We start from the raw sequence: 26,847 nt of genomic DNA, 5'->3' as shown, positions 1-26,847 counted from the left end.
GAGTACCTAAGGAATTTCGTCTAATATATTTTTTAAACAAATTTATAAACTATTTGTAATATATAAATATTCTCTCTTTCGAATTGAGGATGACTGTTGAGTTGCTTCGAGAATTTTACTAATTTTTTGGAACTTCAATAAGTTGATATAAAACTTTTTAAATCCCTTAAAAATGTCATTTTGCATTTTTTTCTGGTTTTCAATTTTTAGAATTTCTAAAATAATTAATTTTATTTTGCTGTAAATGCCAAGAGTCCAAAAGATTTTTCCTCTTCATTTGTGTTAACAAAGGCATTGATTAACTGAGTAATTATAATGCATAATAAATGAAAGTACAATACAGCATAACCTCGAAAATACAGACTACTTGGGGGATTTGAAAGTCAGGGGTTTAAAAAAAATATATAGATTTCAGTCATTTTACCCAACCTGCATTTGCGTTAGATGGAGAGTAAAACCTCCTACTGTTAGTCTGACGATAAAAGGGCTCAAACTCGTCATCCGTCTACCATTGAGAATATTTCATGTCAGCACTGTGGTCGGTGCAAGGCGGATGCAGAATTCGTATCGACCACCATCCATTGTTGGGATTCGAACCCAGTTCACCTCATGGGAATGTGAGCGCTCTATTCCCTGAGCCATCGCGGCTCTATAGCATTATTTCAGTATGTTCATCTGTTCCTTCCCCACAAAGTTTTTCCAGCAATTAAAGCTAGTACAGTTAGCCCAATATAGCTTAGACAAGATCACTGTCACAGTGATTGTGTGTTTCCTCTTAATATATCGTGTATAATAAATATGTACAGGAAAACACAGGAAATTTTTTCCCCTAGATTTGATGGTCAGTCCTGTAAATAAACAATATTCTTTGCATTCCTATAGTTTTGATGGAGCGGAAAATGTAATTTTGTTTAAAAGATGCTAAGATTTGAAATATTTGATTTTTAGGTGTACTGAAATCAACCACTGTAATAGTCAACCTTGCCAGAATGGTGGAGAATGCGTACCGGGAGATGATTCGTTCGTTTGCAGATGTCCCTCCTCCTACAAAGGAGATCTCTGCGAATCACCTGTAAGTAATTCAACATGTTTTATCTCATACGTTGTGGTTGTAGTACATGAAACCTATATATAGTTTGTCTATGGAAAGAACTCCCCTCACCACGAAGTCTAAGGCAGTCTGCTGCTATAGAAACAAGAAATAGCGCACCTCAAAGAAAAGAGCTTCTTTCTTCCTCAATTCCCTTTCCCTAGCTGACCCGAGACAAATACCCTGAAAATAACAAAGTGAGATTTCGCCTTATATTTCACGCTCCCATAAAATTTCCGGGCTGGAGTGTTCAGTAGTAATGCGCCAATAAGAATAAAATTAATTCATTTCTTTTGCCCGGAAAACATTTTTTTTCTCATTTTACGCACCAGATGGCAGTACCAGGATATTTTTAAGGTAATTGCAGATAGTTAGTTTATTTTAAACTAGATGTCAGTCAGCACTAGTTTAGGAATTGTCCTAGGAATTTGTCCCTAGGAATAAAAGAAGTGCAGGGTGCTTCCTCACAGAAAATGACACTTTGAGTTTTAAAAGGGCACTCACTTAATACTGAGAAAATTAATCAAAATGTGTAATATCATGTAACAACTAAATTAGATGCTCAACAATTTTTAAGTTACCATCTTAAACTGTTTCATGTGCATATTTCAAGAAGTAAATTTTCCTCTTTTTCTAAATAAGAGAAAAATTTGTATTTTCATTTACCATTTTTACTCTAACAATTATTCTCATTTTATAAGCATAGTAACACCACCAAAGTAATTTGATTTCGCCAAAATAGTATAGATGAAATAGTTGGAAAATTCCTTAAGAAAATTCTTTTGTTTCCATTTCCTTTCTTCAAGAAGTCAGTTTAAAAGGTTTGCTTACCACGCACGAATTCAAGAAGATATTGCCTTAAATAACTTTAGTTCTAATAATTCGATCTTCATTAACTAAGTGCCACTCTTAATGGCTCAATAGGTTGACTTCAAATTAATTAAAGCTAACTTGGACTGGGCGATGCATTGCAAAATATTGATGTTATGTAATCATTGCCGATCTGCTGTTTAGATCGATTTTTTGAAGCATTGAAAATTAGGATTTAAGGAGATGTGTGCGAATATAAATGATCTCAATGTGCATTTTAATTTTGAGTTTTATATTCAGAATTACTTATTTAATGGCGTGGGCACACAGCGACAAACTAATTTTTGCACAAGCCCCTCCCTTTTTGCAATCACTTTTTTTTTCTTTTTTTTTTTAATGTATCATATCCCTGTCATGATTTATTCATTTTTTTTTCTTTTTTGAAAAAAATTTCAATTGTTGATAACTAGACGTATTTATTGCATTTTTTGTAAGGTAACTGAGGATTGAGCCCATTACAATAATTTCCGCAATTTATCAATCAAACAGTGCAAAAATTCAAAATTACTCAATTTCAAAAGTAAAATATTAATGTAATAAACATCACGATGTATCGAAATATCGCGATGTCAGAGTGGCGATACATCTTGCTGCTAAAATCTTAACATTGTATCAAGAACTACTGTTTAACATAACCCTGCATTGACTAAGGTATCTTAGTTAACTAAATGACTATGTATAATTATATTTGTATTTGAAATGAGCAAAAAATGTATTTCACTCATGTCGATTAAAAAATAATTCATATGAATAGATATTTTAATTATTTAACTAGTAATGCGACTTTTTTATCCATAGGTTATTCTGGATTGTACAACTGTCAATTGTTCCCATGGTTCTTGTATCAACATTGATCTTGGAGAAACTATTAAAGTTAGTAATTTTAATTAATTACAATTAAACAACATAAAAACTTGGCTATTTTTTTATACAGCAGTGTGCACAGCTGTTAGAATTTTTTTTTTTTTTTTAAATTAAAGCAAAGCTACTTTTAAAAGTAAAAGTGGTGACAATATTACATCATAGTTTGTTTATTTGCTGCGAGAAATTTTACAACTATGACTGAGCATTTATCACAGAAAGTGTCAATTTAATAGTCTAATTTACACATTTTAAAAAAAATTTATAGGAGAAAGATAATGGTGCATTTCAACTTAAAATTGGATGTTAATACAAGTAAACAACAGGGGTAAGGTGAAGAAAGTCATGTACCCCCTCCCTAGGGGGGTCACTTTTTAAGCTGTTACAGATCTGATGCTTTGCGTTACGGATCTGATGTTGATACATCAGTATTCATTAGAAGTGATATTAAAACTTTTTTATATGTATAAAATGACTTTTATATGTAAAATATTTTTTAAAAAATCAAATTGAATTTTAAAAAATACATTTCTTAAAAAAAAGAAGAAAAAGATTGAGTCATAAAAAAAAACATGATTGTAAAAACAAAGCAAAATAAACACATTTACTTTATTNAAAAATGGCGAATATCTCGGCATCCATCTTGCGTACCTTGTTCCGATCACGTGGTATCTCTGCCGGAAGTAAAGTTTTGAGTCAGAAAATAGCTTTGATATGTTCGTGTTACCGATCTGACAGAGAAACTTGGGACGCACCTGTTTTGCGTCTGTTCGCCAATTACGAGAAGATATTTATAAAAATCGAATAAAATATAAACAGAGCGTTAAAAATGAAATACGTTTTAGTATAACAGTGTTTCAAAACGATATTATAAAATGCACATGATTTGTTTGCATGTTTAAAATCCTTAGGTGGGACATGTTACCGATCTGATATTTGAAACTTTAAAATTTTTTTCTTGTGAGTAAAAAATGATTAAATTAAATGTTTTTTGATGAATTAAGTGCAAAATCATGACTATTTTTTGGAAAAAAATGTTTAGGGGTTTTATTTATCAAAAAAGTAGTGAAATTTAATTTTGGACATAAATTGACACTTTTCATGAGAAATGCTCGACTGCCATTTTCAATAAAAACTTATCTAATATGCTTATTGTTGGAAAAATTAATAGGTAATACTAGTGACTAAAAATAATTTTTCAAACAATAGTTACTATGTTTTATTTCAGAATCCATATCCTAATTTATTAGTGCAAAACTCTGATCTTCGATAATAATAGTTTTTATATTTTGTACCTTATAATAAAAACATCTTAGAAATTTTTAATGCATGTTTATTTTTGCTGTATAATTATTGCTGTATGGATTAGATTTTAAAAAAAAAGCTAATGTTTTTATCTTTATTTTATTCATATATGTTTACTTTGCAATGATTTTTTTTTTTTTTTTACTGAAAACTAAACTGTTTTATTATGAACTTAATATGTAATTTAAGGAATTTCATTTTATGATAAATATAGCATCTATTAAAAACAAAACTATATTAGTGCACTTTATTATAATAGAGACATGATTTGATGAAGTATTAATATCATATTATCAGTTTTTGTCATCAGGTCTTTTGAGTCTATAAGATTTTTTGTTCAATTTTAAATAGAATAATTGTTGATATATAACTCACATTTATTACAGTTCAAATGCTTATGTTACGATGGATATGAAGGTATGTATTGCAATGAGACAAAAGACTTCTGCCTCAGCACTCCTTGTGAGAATGGTGGAGTGTGTACCATCATCGCAGAGCAGGAATATGCCACCTACAGGTGTACTTGCCCGAGTGGCTTTACGGGTGATCACTGTGAGCTGGATATTGACGAGTGTGAGACTGATCCATGTAAGAATGGAACATGTATTAATCAAAAAGGAAGTTATAAGTGTGATTGTTATCCAGGTACGCTATGTTTTTGCTTACTTTTCAATTTTCATAACACAAATATTCTAAAGATATGTTTCATAAGGTTAATATAACAGGGTTGCCCCTCCACAGGGAAAACCTGGAAAATACAGAGAATTTGAATGTCACCAAAAATAGTAGAATTTTGATTTTTTTTCTTTCTTTACAAACTGGGAAGATTCACAGAATTTTGTTTCTCATTTTAGTCTTCTTTTTTTATATATATATAACTGTTGTTGAACAGCCAACCCAATTCTGGATTTACGACTACCTAAGTTCAACTCTGTATCCTTGTAAATTTGATCCCAATCCAAAAGACAAGAGAGCTCCTGGATCAGTACTCCCAGAGGTATTGATTTGTTATGGGAACTTGAAGGACCTTTTTTTCCCGACAGATGTAATGTGCATCAGTCACCATTTACTACACGGGGAATCTTCGGCCGGTGGGGATCGAACCCATAACCTCTTGCACATAGGCCATTTTAGTCTTTTTAAAAAAAGGGAGTTACCACTCAAAGCGTAATCTATGCAATATTTAAGGGTGCCGGGATAGCCTGGTCGGTAGAGCACTGGGCCCATATCCAAGAGGTCGTGGATTCGATCCTCGCCGGCCGAAGACTCCCCGTGTAGTAAATGGTGACTGATGCACGTTAAATCTGTCGAGTCTCAAAGTCCTCCATGTTCCCATAACAAATCAAAACCTCTGGGGGTACCGATCCAGGAGTTTCCTTGTCTTCTGGATTGGTTCAAAATTACAAGGCTATGGCGTTGAACATTAGTAGTCGTAAACCCATAACATTGGGTCGGCTGTTCAACGACGGTTATAAAATAAAATAAAATATTTAAGGGTGATATTTCAGTTATACTAAACTATTTCACATACTATAGCATTATTTTTTATGTTCAGCTGTTCCTTTTTTCCTCTAAATTTTTCCAGCAGTTAAAACTAGTATAGATAGCCCAACATAGCTCGCACAAGAGCACGATAATTGTTGTTTCCTCTTATTATATTATGTATTATAAGTATATACAGGGAATTTTTTTTCCAGATTTGAGTGCCAACTCTGTAAAATCAGTATGCTTTTCCATAATTTCAGAGCTTTATTTATTAGTTAACTGTTGTCAAATTTTATAAGTCTTTTTAACTGACTTAGTTTTTAAAAAAAATTATTTTTCTCATAAATTGAAACTGATTTTCTCCATTATTCCTCAGGGTATTATGGCTTGTCAACTTGCCATAAAATCAGACGCTGCACTGACGCTGAAGATGTGTGCTACAACGGAAATTGTACGAGCGTGCCAGGTGGGTATGAGTGCAGCTGTGATGATAAGTACCTGGGGAGCCACTGTAGCATCTTCAACGAGTGCCACCCATCCAAGTGCAACCATCGTGGAATGTGCAATCCAATGATTGATGAACATGAACTCTTGTTTCTACATTCATGCGCCTGTGAAGATGGTTTCAGTGGTAGTGATTGTACGAAAGAGGTTGGTATCTTATCTTTTATTCAATTTTAATTTCATTGTAATGAAACAATCTTCTCATGGTTAATTATCATGAGATTTTGGCCACAATAATTTGAAATCTCTGAAAGAAATTTTTTTTCTGATACAGTAAAACCCTGCTACAACAATATTTTAGGTTTATATTATGTATTAACTATAATTATATTTATATATTATATGATAAATTAATTTGCAGGGTGTTATAGTTAAATATTAAAAGCAATAGAAATAAATTCAGAAAATAAGATCGTAAACATACCTGAAAACCGTTTTTATTGAAAATAATCTGATATTTTTGTTTGTTTATTCATTTTTTTGACTGTCATACTTGACTCTGCTAATTGTTAATTTTCTTGTTAAATAATTTGGATTATGAAAATTTAATAGGTGAAGGAAGAAAAAAAAATTCTGTATGAAATTTGGCAAATTATTCTGTGTATTTTAATTTTGTACTATTTCCCCTCTCCCCAAAAAATATTTTGCATGCCTGTGACTAGTTTTTCTGTTATATATTTAGTACTTAAAATGAAATTTTTAAAAATGCATTTAAATAAACCTGGAATATTGCATGTCTCAATATTTCTAGATAATTTATCCCCAGTATTGGTGCTTGTTAAATTGTTGAATCATAAATTGCTGCTCGGGTTGCCAGGTTATGAAAGCATGATACCCACCTCCCTCTCTTATTATTGATCTGTTGTAGCATTTTTAACAGTCTTGGCTTACTGTTTAAATCACTTCATGAACTATTTTTAAAGGATTAAAAAACTGTTAATAATTATAATATAATGTAAGACTATTCTCAAAATATGGTAAACATAACAAGGCTCAGAAACAATCGTGAAATAAATTATTTTTCTGAAAATTATGAAATTTATTTATGGGATGCCATGAATAGGCATTACATACTTCCTAGGTTTTAAAATTTCTTTAATTTCTTAATCTTATTTTTTTTTAAATCATTCGTAATCAGATTTTAATTAAATTAAAACAATTATTTAATTTTTATTACATTTTATAAAAAGTGAATAAAAAATATTTTATTCTTTTCTTAACAATCAATGTAACTACTAAATTTTGATTTCCGTTAAAATGAAAAATTCATTAATGTACTGTCGCGATTAAATCGAAAACAAAAATCTATTTATAACTATTCATTTCTTACCACATAAATGTTTCAGTTACATGGTTATACGAATTCTCCCAGTCTTTTTGGCAATTGGCTTTCTCCAAATTATTTTCAAATTTAATGTTGATTATTGGGGTAGGCTTTGTCTTTGGCTATGTTATTTTGTGATAAATCGCCAACCATGGATCTTTTCCCATGCTCCTATCTATCCATTGGGAACAATTCATTTACTTCTAATTTCGTATTCTTCAGTAATGGAATTGGAGGCCTTCGGCCTCTCAGTCCCATTCATCCCTCAATTTTATTTTATAATTTTGAAATGTGAATATGTTCATTTTAATATTTACAGGATAAATCAATTTTTCCTCAACGATTTTATATTTTTGTTTCTGGAATATAAATATCTTTTCATCATATCCAAATTAAAATGTATCTGAAATGGCCAGAATATGCTTAAATTCTACAAAGGATCCCACTAACCACTAAATTGGACAGGGTTGCCACTACACAGGGAAAACCTGTAAAATACAGGGAATTTAAAAATCACCTAAAATAACAGGGAAAATGCAGGAGTTTTGAGATTTTCTTTAGAAACTGGGAAATTATAGGGAATTTTGTTTCTAATTTTCGTCTTTTAAAAATTGTGCAAAAGTGCTGCTAGTCAAAGTGCATTCGATGGGATATTTAAGGATGATTTTTCAACCATATTAAACTATTTTATTTATTATAGCATTATTTGTCTTATGTTGAGCTGTTTCTTATTTCTCCAAGTTAGCACAATACAGCTCATATAAGAACACAATTATTGCTCTTTTCTTCTATATTGTGAATAATATGTACTAGGAATTTTTTTCCCCTAATTTTAGTGACAACCCTGTTGGACTAAATTGCCACGAATTTATAATAATTCCATATTTATTAAAAAATAATAATAAAATGCTCATGGGGTTCGCGAAAAAAGTTGCGAACTGGCATGCAATTCTTTTATCATATTTAGTCATTGACAACCATTGATTTTTGCCTTTTACTGAATGGTAAAATGAAAATAATTTATTGTTTTATCAAAATATTATTCTAATATTTTGTCTTCCTTTTGCAGTTGAACAAGAGTGGAGATGATACCAACCTAATTGTTTTTATCCTTATTCCGGTGCTGTCTTTATTCATCCTCTGCATCTTAATAATTGCCATTGTGTTCCTACGAATGGCCAAGAAGAAGAGGGCCACTCGGGGAACCTACAGTCCTAGTCGCCAAGAAATGTTTGGCTCCAGAGTTGAAATGAATCATGTCATGAAGCCTCCGCCCGAAGAAAGGCTCATTTAATTTATAACAAAATTATTCAATTTTTTGAAAACTTTTATTTTATTGAAACTGAACAAATTTCCAAACTTTGGAGAGAGAGAAAGAAAATTCCCATATTTAAGACCAGTGCAAAAAAAACGGAACTATGATTAAGGGTAATTTTAAAATTCTGCTCCTAAAGGAAAATTCTATGGAAAAAGGTCATGAAATTTCAAAAGAGTGGACTTTGTAATCTCTTTGAAACTAAACTGTGTTTGTCTTTGACTAATTCTCTTCAAGATGCTTCTAGTTCATTACTTTTGAAAAAGATTTTAAATTAATATATAATTCTTGTTTGAATTTAAAAAATTTGAAAGAAATAAAACAAAAGTGCTAATAAAATGTGAACTGTGTTGCACACTTGCAATATAAAGAATTTATTAGAAATTTTAAGTATTTTGCATATATTTTTATACTTATTTGAATGGAAAAAATTTAAATAGTTTGATGAAAGCATTTGCATAGCTGTCAACTTTACTGGATTTCGCCAGTTTCTCCTGGTCTACTGGTTTAATAAAAATTCTGATTTTTGCATCTTTTAAAAAATTCCCTATAACTGAGTAAATTTCTTTAAAAAATCCCTATTGAAATAGAAGTTTTACACAATTTATTTGCTTGCTTGAATATTTAAATAAATATTACTAATGCAAAATGAAGCAGGCCTCATTTATAATAGTTTAAAGCTTTTTTTTTTTTGTTCTAAAATTTCAGTTTATTTTTGATCAGAATTCTCTTATTAAACTAATTTAAAAAAATCTTTCAATTATCAATAATAAATTACCTTGTTTTCTAGTACTCAAAATTACGAGCTAACATAATGAAAAGCATTTAAAATGAAAATACATATAATGTTAATCATAAATGGAAAATATTGCTGACCATTTATAGTGTTAACTGTAATAAAATTTTTGTGCCTTGATTACAATAAAAATCCCTAAAATTCCCTATGTGTAAAATATTTAGTATATTATGCAACAGTTATCAGGAAATTTATATTTCTTAAAATCTACTGGATTTTTTTCCTATCCATGTTGGCAGCTGTCCATTTGTTAGATTCCGAAAAACAGAAGAAAATCCTGTTTGTGCCTTTCTCTTACAAACTGTGACCAGTTAAGAAGCTTTTAGATTATATTTCTTGTTTTTGGATGATTACATTATTTCTGTAAATATAGTTCTTATGCATGTGACTACCAAAATAATTTCATTTTTGTGTTGTTCTCATTTAAAAATGTCATATGAATACTCATTTGTAAATAATTTAGATGTATGTTTGTATTTATTGTGCTGCAAAACAGGTGTTGTTGCTAACAAACATGTTTTTTTGTTTGTTTTTTTTTTAAGTTAGGTCTCTTTCTAATGAAATTGAGTGCAACTTTTAATGTCCCAAATGTTATTGTAGAGAATGAGTGTTTTTTTTTTTTTTGTGTGAATTTATTTTGTACAGCTTATTTATTGCACTCAAAACTGCATGCGAATGAATGTAATTACAATTTTATGTATATTTGTACATCTCATTATAGAATTTGGATTTTTCGTGCATTCCAAAAATTATAATTAAAATACATTTTATTTCATCTTTTTTTTTTTTTAAATGAAATCTGTTTTTATAGATGTATTAAAGACCATTAGGACAAAAATTGTAGAACATACTTAGTTATTTACCAAATATACCTAAGTTCTCCGTAATAATCCTCAAAAAATTTCTGACTAAAAAAGTAATAAAGATTTAATAATATTTTTTAAAAATATACTGAAACTGTTTAACGAGTTTATGCAGGGTTGCCACTCCACGGGGCAAACCTAGAAAATACAGAGAATTTAAAAATCACCTAAAGTAACTGAAAAAATACAGGGAATTTTTAGTTTTTCTTTACAAACTGGGAAAATACAGGGAATTTTGTTTCTTATTTTTCTGTTTTAAAAAATGGTGACCACTATGGCATATTTAAAGATGATATTTCAGCTATACTAAACTATTTAATTTACTCTAACATTATTTGTTTTAAATATGTTCACCCGTGTACCTTTTTTCTCTAAGTTTCTCCTGTAATTAAATTTAGTATAGTTAGTACAATATAGCTCACGCAAAGTGCAGTGATAGTGTGTTTCCTCTTAATATATTGTGTATAATATCTACAGGGAATTTTTTTTCCAGGTTAAAGTGGCAACCCTGTGCAAGTTTTCTATATTTAATACTTCTATTGCTAAAACTTTATTAAGATAAAAATTAAGCTAATTTCATAATCTGTCTTTTTCATTAGATATTTATAAATTTAATAAATTAAAAATAAAAAATTGAATGACTTTTTATCTTTATTGTAAAAGTTTTTAGCCATATATATCAACATCTATAGCCGCATAAATTGCTTTTATTTTTAATATTTTAAATACTCCAGGGTGCGTAGCGGTTTTAAAAAGTGCTTATTTTTGATTTACGGTTTTTAAAAGCCCTTAAAGGTGCTTTTTTTCGCGGTTTGTAAAAAGTGCTTAATTTTTTATCTTTAAAAAATAAAAATGATTTTTTTTTCTTTGCCATGTCGATTGCTGATCTCAATTTCAAAAAATTCATGATTTTCTCTGCAGTATTTATCAGAAACTATATATTTTATCATTATTTATATAAAGTTCTTGAAAATGTTTTTGAATTTTATAAATTTTATGTTTATAAATTAAGAACTTTAAAAGATAGAAAAAAAAATAATTTTTATTAGTGCACAGATCCTAATTATGATATATTTTTTTTTTTTTTTTTGAAAAGTGAGTAAAAATATTTTTAAAATGCTTAAAAAGTACTTAAAAGGTGCTTATTTTTTGTTGAAAAATCTGGTTACGCACCCAGTACTCTTATGCTTTGCTATAAGGAAAAAAGTTTTTAAGTGATTATCCATTCAATCTGTGACCATGCTTTATATTTTTATAAAGATTTTTTTAATATTTGTAATCTAAATTTTGTTATGAGATAAATATTTTTAAAAAATTATTTATTCCATGCATTGTTATGCCAGCTGCCTATAATATAGCTTTTCATAATGATTCTTGTTTTTTTATAAAATAAATTTTGAAAACAAAAATTTTTTTCTGTGTTAGACATTTTGATTTTGCTGGGAAAAAAACTAGTTATAATAATAAATAATAATTTCTTAAAAAATACTAGTTGAAAATTTGTTCATATTACAAAAAGTGTTTCATGTTAAGGATTTATTCTATCCGTAAACATTCAGCTTGCCTATATTTTGTATATTTGTAATTCTCCATATTTTTACATGGTGAAGAAGAAATGCATAAATTAACATCACTGTTGTATATCTTGTTGTATAGCTGTTTATAAAAAAAAAAATATGAATGCTTTTGTATATATTTGAAATTTTTAAAATTTTACCCATGTTAATATTTAAATAATTAAGTGAACAGAACTTACCGTCCATTTTAAGCATTTTTTAATATCAAATTTAATATCTATTTCAAAAAAAAAAAACTTTTTTTTTTTGTATGTTACTGATATATACCTAACAAATTTGCCTGCTTTAAGATTGTTATAGATATTTAAAATGTAATATTTTCAAAAGATTTGTAATCCTATTGTTATCAGTATCTGAACTCAGTTCTTTCATTTTAATTCATAAAGTGTAATATGTGATATAAAAAAAAAGAAGTCCGTCCTATTTGCATTCCATGTTTTGTAATGTATTATTTCAATCTACACTGTAATTAGCTAATGGGAAATAAAATAATTTTTTATAAGAAGATTTCTTACTTTCTTAATATTAAATATTTATTAGCAGTTCTCTTAGTAATTGTTTGCATTGTTTCTAGTGATTGTGGGCTTACGGGCATAAACCGCCCATTGGAAGAAATGTTAGAAAAAGCAAACCTAACTACAAAAGAAGATTAAATCAGTGAAGGAAAATAGCAAGGAATCGGACATGCATTGAGAATGTCGAAAAATTAACACATGTTCCTCTTTTTTCTTTTTTTTTGGCCCTGGGAGAAAGAGATGAAGGCAAGAATAACTTGACGTAGACTAATGCAGGCAGATTTTAGGACCGAAAATTTTAAAGGATTAGTGGAGACAGGGAGCACCAGGATAAAAAGACAAAGGCAAGAATAACTTGGCATAGACTAATGCAAATAGATTTTAAGATAATTTTTTTTAAAGGATTGATAACGAGGAGCGCCAGGAGAAAAAGATGAAGGCAAGAATAACTTGACATAGACTAATGCAAGCAGAATTTAGGATAGACAATTTTGAAGGATTGGTAGCAAGGAGCCCCAGAATAAAAAAAAAGACAAAGGCAAGAATAGCTTGGCGTAGACTAATGTAGGCACATTTTAAGTTACAAAAATTTAAGGAATTGGTGGAAGCGAGATCTCAAGAGAGTGGGGGCCTAGAGACCAAGAGGGTGGGGGAGGCATGAAGAAGTAGGCTGGATGCCTAAGTAAGTGAGCATAATCCTTTATTTAAAAAAAACAACCTGTCAAGTCCTTCTATACAGTGTAGGGTAGCCAATTCTGTTCATCCAAATGGAAGCAAACAAAACATGTGTGAAAAGGTAAACATCTTCTATGACACAGATTTTAACTTCTCATAAATAACTATAGAGTTATAGCGTCTTAATTTTAATTTAATAAAGTAAGCAAAAAAATATATTGTAGTTTTTTTTTTATTCGTTATAAAAAATTTAGAAATAAAACTTTACTAAAATTTTTAAGCAAAATTCTGCCCTAATCAAGTGAAGAAATATACAGTCGGACCCCGATTTAACGAATTCATCGGGACCGGAAATTTTATTCGTAAAATCGGTGTTCAAAAAAAATTGTTTTTTTGTACATATGTATTATTAAAAATTACTAGTTATAAACGACTATCAAAGATTAGAAAGGAATTTCCTGTTTGACTCATAGCCCACGTGACAAACCCCCGGAAAATGACCTTGCAAGTGTAATATGTCTTATTAACTCTGCCCACCTCCCCAAGACGAATTTTGTTTTTCCCTGTTGCGGTCGTGTCTTTTGTTTGAGACGAATATGCACTTTTTCTATTTTATTCCTCCCAGGAAAGATTTTTTTCCCCTTAGAATCTGCCAATCACAAAAAAATGCAATATTTTTCTGATCAAAATTAATGAAAAATATTTTTCCGGATGCTGAAATAATTCGTTAATTAGGGGTTTTTGACTCTGTTTTTGCTGGGGTTGAAAAAAAATTCGTTACATCGCGAAATTCGTTAAATAGGGGTCCAACTGTATCAATTTCCTTCTCAGGACAGTCGCCAATAGCCCATTGTACAGCTCTAGTTCGACGTAAATAAAGCACCTACCTACCTAATTTCAAAAAAAGAATTTTTTTTTTTTAAATATTTTGCTCTGTTTTGAGGGGTTGACCTCAAATATGCTAATTATTTGTTGCAGACGTTATTTTAAGTTTCGAAATCAGATACAAAAACGTACTTTCTCTGAATAAACATACCTTTTTCTCTGTGGATTCGGATTTTTGACCTCCGAAAAATGGTTCTCATAGTTTGGCATGGAGAGCCATCCAATTGACCTCCTAATGTTAATATTATTTTTTCCGTATTTCGCCGTATCTCGGGAACTTCTTAAGTGAATTGAAAAATCTTTGCACACAATTATAAAATTCGTTTATCCAAAGATAAATCTCTGAAAAAAATAAATTTTAAGTAAATATTTAAATTTTTTATTTAGCAATAGTCGATAAAGTTTTGAGGTGCATAATTTTTTACATCATTTTAAAGTAGGTATCTTAATTTTACATGACAAAATTTCAGCAAAATCGGTCTAACAGTTCCTGAAAATTGAATTTCAAAAAAGTCATATATTTAAAATTTTATTTCTCAGGAATTATTCAACTGATTTCGCTCAAATATGTGTATATGTTATAAAAGCCTTAAGCGAACTATGATGATTTTCTTGGCAAGGATGACACCTCTATTTTAAGAACAGAGCTCGACACTAAAAACTTATGTCTCATTTTGAAATTTCGAATTTCATTTTAGATATCTCAGTCATTTGTTAAAGATACAGATGAGTTTGTAATATGTAAATGTTTATAGATTTTTTTTCCTCTTCTTCTTTAGCAATACTATGTTATTTACATCTTAAGTATAGTTCAAGATTTTTTAAGAAAATCAAGTAAAAATAAATACTTTTAATTGCTATTACTTAGTATTGAATTAAGATGTGTTTAAAATATCGACTTGGACTTTTTTGTGTCTTAATTGAAAAAGTGAAAATTTTAACAATCCAAAATTAATTTAAACTTTCATCTTTAGAAGTTTTGCAAAGAGAAACATTTTCTCGTTTTATCAATATTATATTACAAATTATCAGTTTTAGGTCATAGAGGAAAAAAATCTAATAAGTGTCTCTGTTCACATCTAATATCTAACACTGTTTGTTGGTTAAAAAAAGCTCTGATTCAACAATGATTTGTCATCTGCAGGAATCTGTAATCATGACTTTCATTTATTAAGCTTTAATTTTTTTTAATTTCTCAATTATTTTTCTTTATTCAGGGAAAAACCTTTTCTTTTTTTGTCAAATATAGTATCAGGGGAAAACACTAGATTGCCGAGGAAAGTCATTTTGACTGCTTTTTAATTTCAATTAGAAAAACAATGAATGACACAATATTCAATTATAAAGTTATAAAGACTCAATATATTAGAATTTTGTGACTTTTTGCGCAACATATAATTTTTTTTAATATTTACTATTAACTTGTTATATAACTATAAATAATGTAAAAAAATATTTAAAATGTATTTTAATCAAATTTCTTTACACATTAGTTATTCTTTAGGCAACCTTAGTTAGGGCAACCTTCATCAGTGCAACAACAGTTGTTGCACTGATGAAGGTTGCCCTTTGATCATCCGAAACAGCTGTCTGCTTTCTTAAAATTTTTTGTGCTCTTAAACGTTGTAAACCTTACTTTGTAAATTGTATTCCAGCACAAAGGTCGCCCTTATGTGTATTTATGGTCCCAATAGTTTGGTCAGGAGAGCGATTTAAAATTTGGACCCTTTAATGCTAACTTTCTTTTTTACGTATTTCGCTGTATCTCGAGAACTTTTTAAGCGAATTGAAAATTTTTTGTACTAATTGTAAAATTCGATTATTCAAAGGAAATGCAAAAAATAACTTTTAATAAATATTTATTATTTCATTTAATAATGGTCGAAAAATGCGGAATTGTAAGGTATACACTTTGCTGCATAATTTTGAAGAATATAATTTTACATGGTAAAATACAAAATTTGAGCAAATTCGGGGGGAAAATTTTCCCGAGAAATTGAATTTAAAAAAAAGCTAGATGTTTAAAATTCGATTTCTCAGGAGCTATTCGACCGATTTTGCTGAAATTTTGTATTTCGCTATTCGCGATCGCAACACTCGAATACGCCATCTGGGGAGAGACCGGTTTCATGCCTTTAGCCCTTCTCCCTTCCCTCTCCTCCTCTTTTCAGTTGTATAGGAATGTACTACGATATTTTCCATTTACTTAATATTTTTCCTTTTTATTTAATCAAAATATTTTTTAAAATTTCCATGATACTTTTCTTTAGAACTATGTTTAATGCAGTTTTCAGTTTCATATAGTGTTTCAAGTTGAAAGGTTTTAATCTATATGAAAATCAAGAGAGAAACTAACGTACTTCCTTCCTCTATGACTTTCCACACGCTAATGGGGAAGGCATGTGAAGTGTTGCCATAGGAAAAGAGTTCTGCTCTACGCCACCTGCAGCCCATTTCGATCGCCAATGTAAAATTACATTTTTTCAGAAGATGACCTTACACGTTCATCTTCTGAACGTGAGGTTACAATTTAAAAATTTTCGACTAATATTAAATTAACTCATTTATCATCCATCCCCTCCGCAGAGGATCAAAATTGTGATGGCATGTCTTCGGATCATCCTCCGGGATGTTTCCCAGACCGTCGCCAATAGCCCATTGTGTAGCTCTAGTGCGACGTAAATTAACAACAACAACAACTAGTATACAGGCATTAGGTTTTAACATAAGAAGATACATATATTTGCATTGAAAATAAATATATTACGTATAATAGATACATATTATTTTTTCGGTTCATTTATAAATATTTTTCCAGTGTGTTTTGGATGTTCCTTCTCTTAAAAAAAGCGATTTCTTTTTATGTTCGCTTGCATAAGGAAGAATATCAAAAAAATTTCCTTTTTTAAATTTTAATAAAACACTATAAGGAAGGAACGTTACCATGCTACATTGAAGAAATCTCCAGATGATTCTGTTGTTCTGCTAACAGTCATTCGTCTCAAATAACAACGCCACCTATAAATCGTTGCGTTTACGAATTTATAGGTCTTCAAACGAGCAAAAGTAAGTAGGTAAAATTGTTCTTTTGATTATTCAATTAAACACGTTAAGCCGTCTGCTAAATTAATGGGAATTGTTTCTAATTGTTTCAACGAAATTCTTTTCCTACTAAATTAACAAGACGTTTGTGTAATATGAAAGTTATTGAAGTTGACATCCTTCAATTATATGGGAATTATAAGTTTAAAATAATTTGCATTTTAGTATTAAATTATAGTCATCAGGATATTTGAAAACATTGTTCCATTCTAATCATTTATAAGGATTTATCAATTGGTAAGAAAAATTATTCTCATTTCATAAATTTTTAATCTGGGGTTATCAATGCCGAAAAAAAAAAGTATTTGCGCTCTTTCAAGCGACAAATAAATCGTAAATAATGACATTCTAACTGTAATAAAAGCAAAAATTTATATTTATTGAAAAATAAAAAGTACAGTTATACAAAAAATTTTAAACGTTTGCAATTTCAAAGAGAAAAAAAAGTGAATCTGACTGCACTGGTTTTAGAAAATAAAATCCTCTAATTTTTCTTAATTAAAAAAAACAAAAACAATTTTATTATATTTTACCAAACTTTTGGCATCTGGTTTTAAATATATTCTTGATCTATATTTCTTTAAAGTAATTCTTTAAATTAATTGCTGAAACGAGTTGACTGCAAATCACTTTTTGTATCATTACTGAATAATTAAATTAAACTTTTAGGAGTTTGAAATGTACTTTTAGAATGTGGAGATATTTCTGTATCTTGATCTGTTGCTCTAACAAAAAAATAGCCAAGGTGCCAAATAAATTTTAAACTTGCAAATTTTTAAACGAAAACTTGTTAAGGTTGCCTTGAATTGCTACGAGTTGGTCTCCTTCTGCGTTTTTTGTTTAGTTTCTCGCAGTCCACTGAATAGCCTTCAAATCATGAGACTGAAATCTTCCCTAGAATGTTTTTAACTTTGTTCTTTATTGTTATTGTCAGATATCAAAGCATTTCTTTTTTTGTAATTTGTTTTAAATTATATGCTATTATATATAGATTATGTTTATTTTGTATTTACAATTGAAACCAGTAAGTAGTTATGGTCAGAAATCAATTGAAAAAGATGTTTATTGAGGGAAAATATATTTTTATGCATAACTTAATTATTAGTTGACGCTAATTAATTAGCAGGAGGTCACCAATTTGACCCATGCAGATTGTTGTTTAGTTTGTGAAAATGTGATCATTAGAACAAAAGTTATTCAGAGTGATACTTCTTTTCTGTCACTGTATATAGATGGTGAAATAATAATGATATAATGATTAAAAACTGTATCAGGATATCGGGTATCAATGAAAACAGGCAGGGCAGACCGCTAAATCTAAAAACGATCAGGGAGAACACTGCTAAAGGGAATTCCACGTTAAAACTAGTTTTTAATCTATGATAATTTTTTTTTAAATATTTATTTATCAATATCTGAACAGAAACTTTGAATTCACTAGTATATAAGTTTTTACATGACTTTAAAGACTGTTTTTTTGATAAGCAAAATATAAAATTTGAGTGAATTCAGTCAGTTAATGATTTATTAAAGTTAAAAGTCTAGCATTTAAAATTTAATTTCTCAAGAATTATTGGACCAACTTTGTTCATGTTTGTCATTAAATGTTTTTCATTATTATAGTGCTTAGCATTTTTAAAAAAGTTCTTATTTTCAATTTTTAAAATTAATAATTTAGTGCTTATTTTCGATCTTTATGTGCAACACCGCTGCATTTTGCAAGATATTCTCGATTTTAGGCTTCATTTTCCACCCTCTGATATCGAACCGAAAAACCTCTTGGATCTTTTTATAATGGCCAGAATCAAGAAAAGAGTTCTTTGCCAGAAACTAGTTATTTTATCATAACCACGTAAAGTCGTTGGGAATTATTTTGCATTTTGTTAATGTAGACAGTGTTTAAAAATGTTTTTTTCCCACAAAATTTTTATTATTTTCCATTGTTTTGCCAAAAAGAGTTCTGAAAATGCGATTATTTTTTCTGCCACGGGCAACCTCTTTACATCATTTAATTATTAGCAAAGGGCATATTTTGATAATTATTTGTTCCATCATTTTAAGGTACAAAATGAAAAAGAGCCATAGTATCGGTGCAGAAACTCTTTATAGAATCAAGCAAAGATATGAAGATGCTTCATTGGTGATTTTTAATGAGATGGGACATAAAGCAATGCCAATTGGCTATTTTACATCTAAAGACAGTAACAAAAGTTACTCCTTTATCTGCCAAGGAAATACAGCAACGGTAGTACAAAAGACTGGCAACAGTGTTACAAAAGCTGATGAAAAACCCGTTCAAAGTCAAATTTGCACAATAATGTAGTTATTGTGCTCTCAATTCCCATATCAGGGTTGTTTTTTTTTCTTTCTTTTTTAATGAAACTGAACTTCTGAACAATATTTACTAACATTCAAATGTTTAATTTACCTTCAGTCAGAGTAGGCAAGGTTAAGGACAGAATGGATTAATCTGCGGTTTGAACCATCCTGTCCAAAACTTTTTATTCAAATTATGTCACAATTTAAAAAAAAACATTGTGAAAAATAAAAGGTTAATTATTTTGGACCAGAAACAAAATGAAGACAAGTTTTTGTTTTATTAAAAAAGTTAATTATTATTTTTAATATTGCATTATTCATCCTTATGCAAAAACATAATCTATCGGTATTAAAAGCATATTTATTCGTATTTAAAGGATAAGGCATTAAGTTTTGTTGTTCATTGAATTGCAGAGCTTTAAAAGTCATACTATATCTTTTCTTGTTATATTATTTTCCTTTAATAAGTTAAAGCTCCTTTAATAAGTAAAAGGTATCAAATATATATTAATATATGCAATTATTATGTGTACAATGGTTACACAGAGTGATACACATATAAAATTTTTACATTTTACCAACGTTCAAGGTTTTGGACACTTTAAGACAATTTTGGTCAGTTTAAAACCCACATATCCTCTCCAAAACCAGATTAGGATGTCCATAACTCCAACCCTGCCTTCAATTGTTATTCAGGAAATAACTATAGAAATTGAATATCAACATGATTGAAAATATTTTAAGTTTTAAAATCATGTAAATATCTTAAACTCTATTCTTCTTTAAATTTTATTAAATTTATATTTTCGATTTCAATATTAAAATTTGCTATTAGATTAAAAATTATATTAAAATTACATTCCTTAGTTATTGTCATGTAGCAATAGATATTAAAGTCAAATTGATTTAATATAACTCATACTTAATGTTTCTTAAAATTTAATATTTCTGAGGATTTTACAAGCACTTAATAATAATTCATTTGATATTTTAACACTTCTTTTACTATTGCCCAAATTTTTCAGTTATTTAATTTTATTAAAAAAATTATTTTCAACAGTTGATTTTAGCTTATTTTGTGTCAAATTTAATTACTATATAAAAACAATGCATTGAAATATTATTGAGAGTCAATTTTCTAATAGAACAAATTCATAATAGTCTACATTCTACAACTACTATTAGTGTGAGTATATTATTCTATTATGAATACATTCCACTTACAGAACTAGTTTCATCTGGCCACTATATGTTAATTTCACTGTTAAGTGTTCGTATAAAGCTGTCCTATCGTTATAAATACAACATCAAATTAAATTTCCTGCATATACTTTAACAAATTTTTAAGCATGGAAAACTAAGTTTAACTATATATTTTTATAAAACCTTTACACAAAAATAATTTTCAAACACTCTGTTGACGCACTATGCTAACTAAATGGGGTATTGAAAAATTATGTAGCTGGAAAAATTTTTACCTCCAGCAAAGATAATAAAACAAGCAGCGGAAAAAAAAAAAAGCTGATTACCTCAGATTAAAAAAACAAATATATATATATATGAAAAGTGACCTTATTTTTGCCTTGAATATTGTTCAACTGGACAGAAATAAAATTTATTATTAAAAAAAGTGTAATATTTTTACATCGGGTTAGTCAAACTACTAAAAGCTATGCATTTAAGAATATTTAAAGAAGGGAGAATTGCATTTTGTCATATAAGCCATTAATTTGAACTATGTTGCCATAAAAACTGATATTTAAATATGTAAGGCATACCTGCCAACATTGGAAAAATAAAATAAAGGAAATTTTACTAACACCATTTTTTAGGCTGTGAGTAAAGTTTTCATACATCATGCATAATCATGTATGTCAAAAACAGAAATTCAAAATTGGAAATATAAGCACTTACATTTAGAGAAGTATAAATTTGTATATATATCTTATATCTGCAGAAGATTTTTTAAACCATTATTTATAATTACTTAAACTATTAACACTCAACATACAGCAGTACTGGCAATAGCACTATCTGTTGAGGAATAAGAGAAGTATTTTTACAATCAGCAAATATTTTATGGCCAAAATTTTTGTTCTACAGCAAATACAGACAAATTTGAGAATATACGGGTAAACAGGAGATAGTCATAAAATACAGGAGTCCTCGTTAAAAAAACAGGACACTTGGCAGGTATGATAAGGTATAATTTGAGAGGAAAAAAATTTCTATCGGAATGACGTTTAGATTTTTAGTAAAATTAATATTCATAGACACCAAATTCTATTTCATTTATAATATTCTTGCAGAATAAACTATATTAATATAATAATTAAATTTTTCTCCATCTTTTTTTGTGCTGACCCTGATTTGTTTAATGAATCTCATTTTAAGCTTGATATGACATTCCTTTAAAAAATTACATCCATGTTATATATATTTATATTATATTTGTTTAAAAAATAATATTCTTGTATTCTATTTAAAGTTGTATCATACATCTTTGTAAATATATATAAGTTATGGGTGTTAACTTTTTATGGAATAGTCCATTTGTGTTTTCAAAACCGTCAAAGTATTTTTAGGGACATTTTTATTTTTTAGTAAATACTTAATAAATGATTATTAGTTTACATATTATGTATGTGAAATGAATGTTGTCTTTAAAAAATGAGAGAAAATATTTTTTATATTACTTTATCTGATGTTGCACTATGTTAAATATACTGTTAGTATTTTATTGTCAAGATCTTATTATAGTTAGGTCTTCAATTAATGTTTATCTATTTTTACTAAGAACCATTTATGTTTTATGTCAAATAAAGTTGCTTAAAAAAATTTGTTTGAAACATTTTTAAGTTGATTATTAAGCATTAAGTATTTCAGAGCAAAATCAAGTTATAAAATAATTAACCAAAATATACTATATTTTTAAAAATATGTCATGAATAATAACCTGGGTGAGTAGCGTTTTTATAATGTGCTTATTATTGATTTACATTTTTTAAAAGCCCTTAAATGTGCTTTTTTTATTCGGGGTTTTGTAAAAAGTGCTTAATTTTTTTATCTTTTAAAAAAGAGATTTTTCTTAGTCATATCGATTGTCGTTCTAAATAACAAAAATTGCATGATTTTGAAAATTTTCTCTGAAATATTTATCCAAAACTAGTTATTTTATCATGATTATATAAAGTTTTTGAGTTTTATTGATTTTATGTTTATAAATTAAGAACTTTAAACAATAGAATTTTTTTTTTTATCATTGCACAGATCCTAATTATGATATTTTTTTTTGGAAAGTGAATAAAAATTTTTTTTAAGTGCTTATTTTTTGTTGAAAAATCTGGCTATGCACCCTGATAACAAAAAGGACAATATTTTGTTATTATACACAACAATATATATAATGTTATATATACAAACAAATTTGATTTTGTCAGCAGGAAGTTTTTCTTTTATTTCTCATGATTTCAATAACATGTCATAGTATAAAATAGAATGCCTAAATATTTGTATAAAGTCATTAATACAATACAAGGAATTAAATTTTTAAAAAATTAGGTTTAAAATAATGCTATTTTATATTAATAATTAAATAAATGTAATTTTTGTTTGATTTAACAATTATTTTCAGTCAATGAAATTAATACATAAATTAGTTTAGTAAGTGAAATTAATTTTCAGACAAGTGAAAACTTGTACTACTTACAAGTTTTATACACAACGAGCAATATAGTAAGTCTAAAGTAAGAACTCCCTTGGCCATTTGTCTGGACTTGTGGCAGTGACTATGGCAATGAGGTATAATTATTTCAAGTAGGGGTGTGGGGTCACTCTTTAGTAGAGGTTTTGGTTCAGAAAGGGAATTTTTTTATTTGGTCTATTGTGTTAATCCTAGAGTGAAGAGAAGCCACCTCCCGGAAATGCACTACTCTTTTTTTCCATAGCAGCAGATGAAGAACCTAATAGTTCAGTGCTAGCCATTAGATGGAAGAAAAAAAATTGTAAATAAGAACTTTTTTCCATTCTGTTTATAATTTGCATTATTGTTTTCAACTAAGCAGAAAAATGTTTAACCCTTTTGAAATTGGATTATTTTTAAAAATTTTGACTACCATTTTTTATTTAAATGAGTAAGAACATAAGATTTGTTTTCTTAATTGATGAAATGTAAGTATTCATATTCTACAACTAGAACACATTAAGTAGCAATTTTATACATGGGAGTGTAAAATATATGTTCTACTGGTAGGTATTAATGCATTAAAGTATCAATGCTGTTACGAGGGATTCATACATAAGTTGAGTTTACTCCGATTATTTTAGAGCAGAGTTTTTTCCCGACCCAAATTATGCCATCAATGGATATTTTATCAACAAATTATTATTTTTCAAAAATTTATTCAACAGGATACAGTCATAAAATACAGGAGTCCTCGTTAAAAAACAGGAGACTTGGTATGCAATATTGACCTTCCAAGTGGCTACACTTGATAGACAGACTATTTCTAATGTCTAAATTTGCCCAAGTAATTGAATCCAGATACCTTTGTATAGTTCATTTTAGTGTTGCAGCAACATTAATCACAAAACACCAATATGGTTTATAAAGTATTAGTAAATAAACAATACAAGCTTGAAACAATGTTAAATTCAACTATGCTAGGTTCGCATTAGGCTTGCATGAACAGCCCTTTTATACGAATATTCAGATTAAATCTAAAAATATTACGCATCATTAAAAAAAATGTTGCGTTAGGGAACCTTAACATACAAAATTGGGGGGGGGGGAGCTCAATAAAAGCTAAGAAACTATTTTTTTTTTTGCAAAGGTTTATTCAATCTTTAAATAAAATTATATTTTAACATTGCTGCTTTGTAAAAATAATGATTAACCAATCAACTTTATTGTGTCAATCAAAAGAAACCGCAAATGCAACGCTTGGCATAAGGTTGCTTGTTATCTGGGGAATTTATTATTGTATTATATTTTTGAATTGTACAAGATTTATAAAAAACCTGATATTATTAAATACATAAAAATAAAGAATTGGATGGCCCATGTGATCCGAATGAGTGATGACAATACAATAAAAAAGATATTGCTTTTAGACCCACTGAAGCAGGGAAGGCCGTGTTTGAGATGGGCTGATTTGGCGGAGTCCAATTTTCTTGCAATTAATTTTTATTTTAGCTTTATAACAGTCGTTTAACAGCCGACTCAATTTTTTTGGTTTACGACTACTAATGTTAAACTCCGTAGCCTTGTAATTTTGAACCCAATACAGAAGACAAGGGAACTCCTGGATCAAGTATTGGGAGAACTTTAGTGGAGGATCTTTTGATGGAGCTAACCTACATGGAGAGGAAGACCTTTAGAACGTCCCATGGTTAGCCTCAAGGCAAGGGAACTCTAACCCATGACCTGTTAACCACCGAGGATATTTCACGTCAGTACTGTGGTAAGTGAAAGTCAGATGTGGAATTCGTATCGACCAGGCATCGCTGGGATTTAAACCCAGTTTACCTCGTTGGAAGGCAAATGCTCTATCCTCGGAGCCATCGTGACTCTCTTGCAATTAATGAAAAGTATTGGAGATCAAAGATAAATCAGAAGTCATTAAGAAGAAAGGCATTGGCCCACATTGAGCTGTCTGGCCAATGATAATGATATTTTTGAGTTTGTTACATATTTAAAATTTTCATTGTTCTATGTTTTAAAAGTTAGTAACCGAAAATTGAAATGGTATATTACAGTACAAGTAAAAAAACTGACAGTTTTATTTATAAGTCTCTGATTTGTGCAATGTTAAGAAACCAATAAGTTTGCACACCAATAAGTTTAAGAAACCCTGATTCAGAGATACAAAGTTCAAAATCTGTTTAAAAAATCAACATATTAAAAATTCATATGCATCAATATAAATACTAAATCATATTATATATGTATAATAGCATATATAGAAGAATATTAATTTTCCTACAGAAAAAACCTTTGGGTTTCAAAAATTTCCAACATATAAACACAATTTTAAACCTTGAAAAGAATCTAAAAAATTTCTACCTTTAATTAAAAAAATAATAATAAATAAAAATCAAAATATTGATAATTGCATCTTATTTATCGAAATATCACAGTAAATAAATTTTTATAAAATGTCAAACTGGAACACCGAAAAAGGTTTTAAAATATAAATTTTTCCAGACACTCCGGGTTTTCAAGAGAGGCATGTACTCTGTATTAATTACAACAAGGGTCAAGTATAAATAAGAGAACAAAAATAGTCTAAAATAATACATTTTATTAATTTGGCATGATCTATTCATGAAAGCTCTATTTAGCTGCCACTCGTAATAACAAATATAAAAATCATTTTTTTTTTTATATACACATCGGTCTCTTATATGTACAATATATACACACTCAGTTTGTTCTATACAAGTTCCAAAATCTGAAAGAGAACAAAAAAGATTCACTTATAATAAGAATAACTAAATCTAATGCAAAATTTTTTATATTGCAACCAGTAGCTGTAAATTACAAAGATTTTTTTTTTACGTAGCAAATGTGACTAACAAAAGCTATTTTTTTACAATTATACAATTTTTATATTTATACAATTTTGATACAAAGACTGCCATTAAATACAGAAGGGAAAAAAATGAAATTCAACCATGGCATTCTAAAATAATTGAGCCTAAAATTTGCATTTTCCATATCAATCAAATTTAATTTAAAAGTAACCAGATCCCTTAAAGCAAGTTTTAAGTCAACAAATGGATTTTTTCAGAGGATGAATAAAATTGTTGATTTTTATCGAAAATTGTTTCAATAATAAATATTTTAATCAATAGACTTTGCCAGAGGATGAAAGAAATAGTTGATTTTTGTCGAAAACTATTTATCAATAAGAAATATTAAGATGTGTTAAAATCAAAATGATTTTACCTATTATGTTACAGGGTATGTAAGAAATACTGACATAGTATACAATGAAAAATGCCCTCTAGGCAAAGTACGATAAAAAAGATTTGTCGGGATTGGTTTGGAAATGTTTTTTTCTGGAGATTTTTTTCTGCAAAATGACCAACGTTCAGGTCAACCTTCCTTTTTTTTCTTCAAACGGATTATCACTGGCAATGTAAAATGGATCATCTTCTATATAAAGTTAACAAAAAATAAATTGTGGTTCAAGCTTGATGAACCAGCACAAACTATATTGAAAGCCATATTGCACCAAAAAGAGATTTTGCAGTCAATTCGCTGGGATTACAAAAGTGTTGTGTATTTTGAGCTGCTTCTAAGCAACTGAACGATCTACTCAATCGTACATTGATACAGTTTCAACAATAATATATAT

General features: G+C 28.7%; 2 protein-coding genes and 1 long non-coding RNA gene across 4 annotated transcripts in view; 2 read left to right on the top strand and 1 right to left on the bottom strand.

Moving 5' to 3' along the window:
• The window catches only part of LOC107453618 (cell polarity complex component crumbs), a 115,636-nt gene extending 103,141 nt beyond the window's left edge, over positions 1–12,495 (top strand). The window contains exons 18-22 of the mRNA XM_016070499.2: positions 949–1,072; positions 2,759–2,833; positions 4,513–4,771; positions 5,988–6,262; positions 8,509–12,495. Of these exons, the coding sequence (XP_015925985.1) occupies positions 949–1,072; positions 2,759–2,833; positions 4,513–4,771; positions 5,988–6,262; positions 8,509–8,733 (958 nt within the window). The 3' untranslated portion in view covers positions 8,734–12,495. The remainder of the gene's footprint in view (positions 1–948; positions 1,073–2,758; positions 2,834–4,512; positions 4,772–5,987; positions 6,263–8,508) is intronic.
• Positions 12,496–17,137: 4,642 nt separating this feature from the next.
• LOC107453626 (uncharacterized) lies at positions 17,138–21,006 on the top strand. Of its 2 annotated transcripts, XR_011636811.1 has the most exons (3): positions 17,138–17,404; positions 19,229–20,023; positions 20,076–21,006. It is a non-coding gene; the product is annotated as an uncharacterized lncRNA (long non-coding RNA). The 2 variants fall into 2 exon arrangements; XR_001585358.3 differs by having other exon boundaries at positions 19,229–21,006.
• A 4,762-nt stretch (positions 21,007–25,768) lies between these two features.
• The window catches only part of LOC107453623 (E3 ubiquitin-protein ligase COP1), a 36,604-nt gene continuing 35,525 nt past the window's right edge, over positions 25,769–26,847 (bottom strand). Inside the window, exon 23 of the mRNA XM_016070513.3 lies at positions 25,769–25,938. Coding sequence (XP_015925999.1) covers positions 25,921–25,938 — 18 coding nt within the window. The 3' untranslated portion in view covers positions 25,769–25,920. The remainder of the gene's footprint in view (positions 25,939–26,847) is intronic.

Source organism: Parasteatoda tepidariorum, chromosome 5 (genome assembly GCF_043381705.1).
Source record: "Parasteatoda tepidariorum isolate YZ-2023 chromosome 5, CAS_Ptep_4.0, whole genome shotgun sequence".
NCBI classification, from domain to species: domain Eukaryota; kingdom Metazoa; phylum Arthropoda; class Arachnida; order Araneae; family Theridiidae; genus Parasteatoda; species Parasteatoda tepidariorum.
This window is presented reverse-complemented; position numbering and strand designations above follow the sequence as displayed.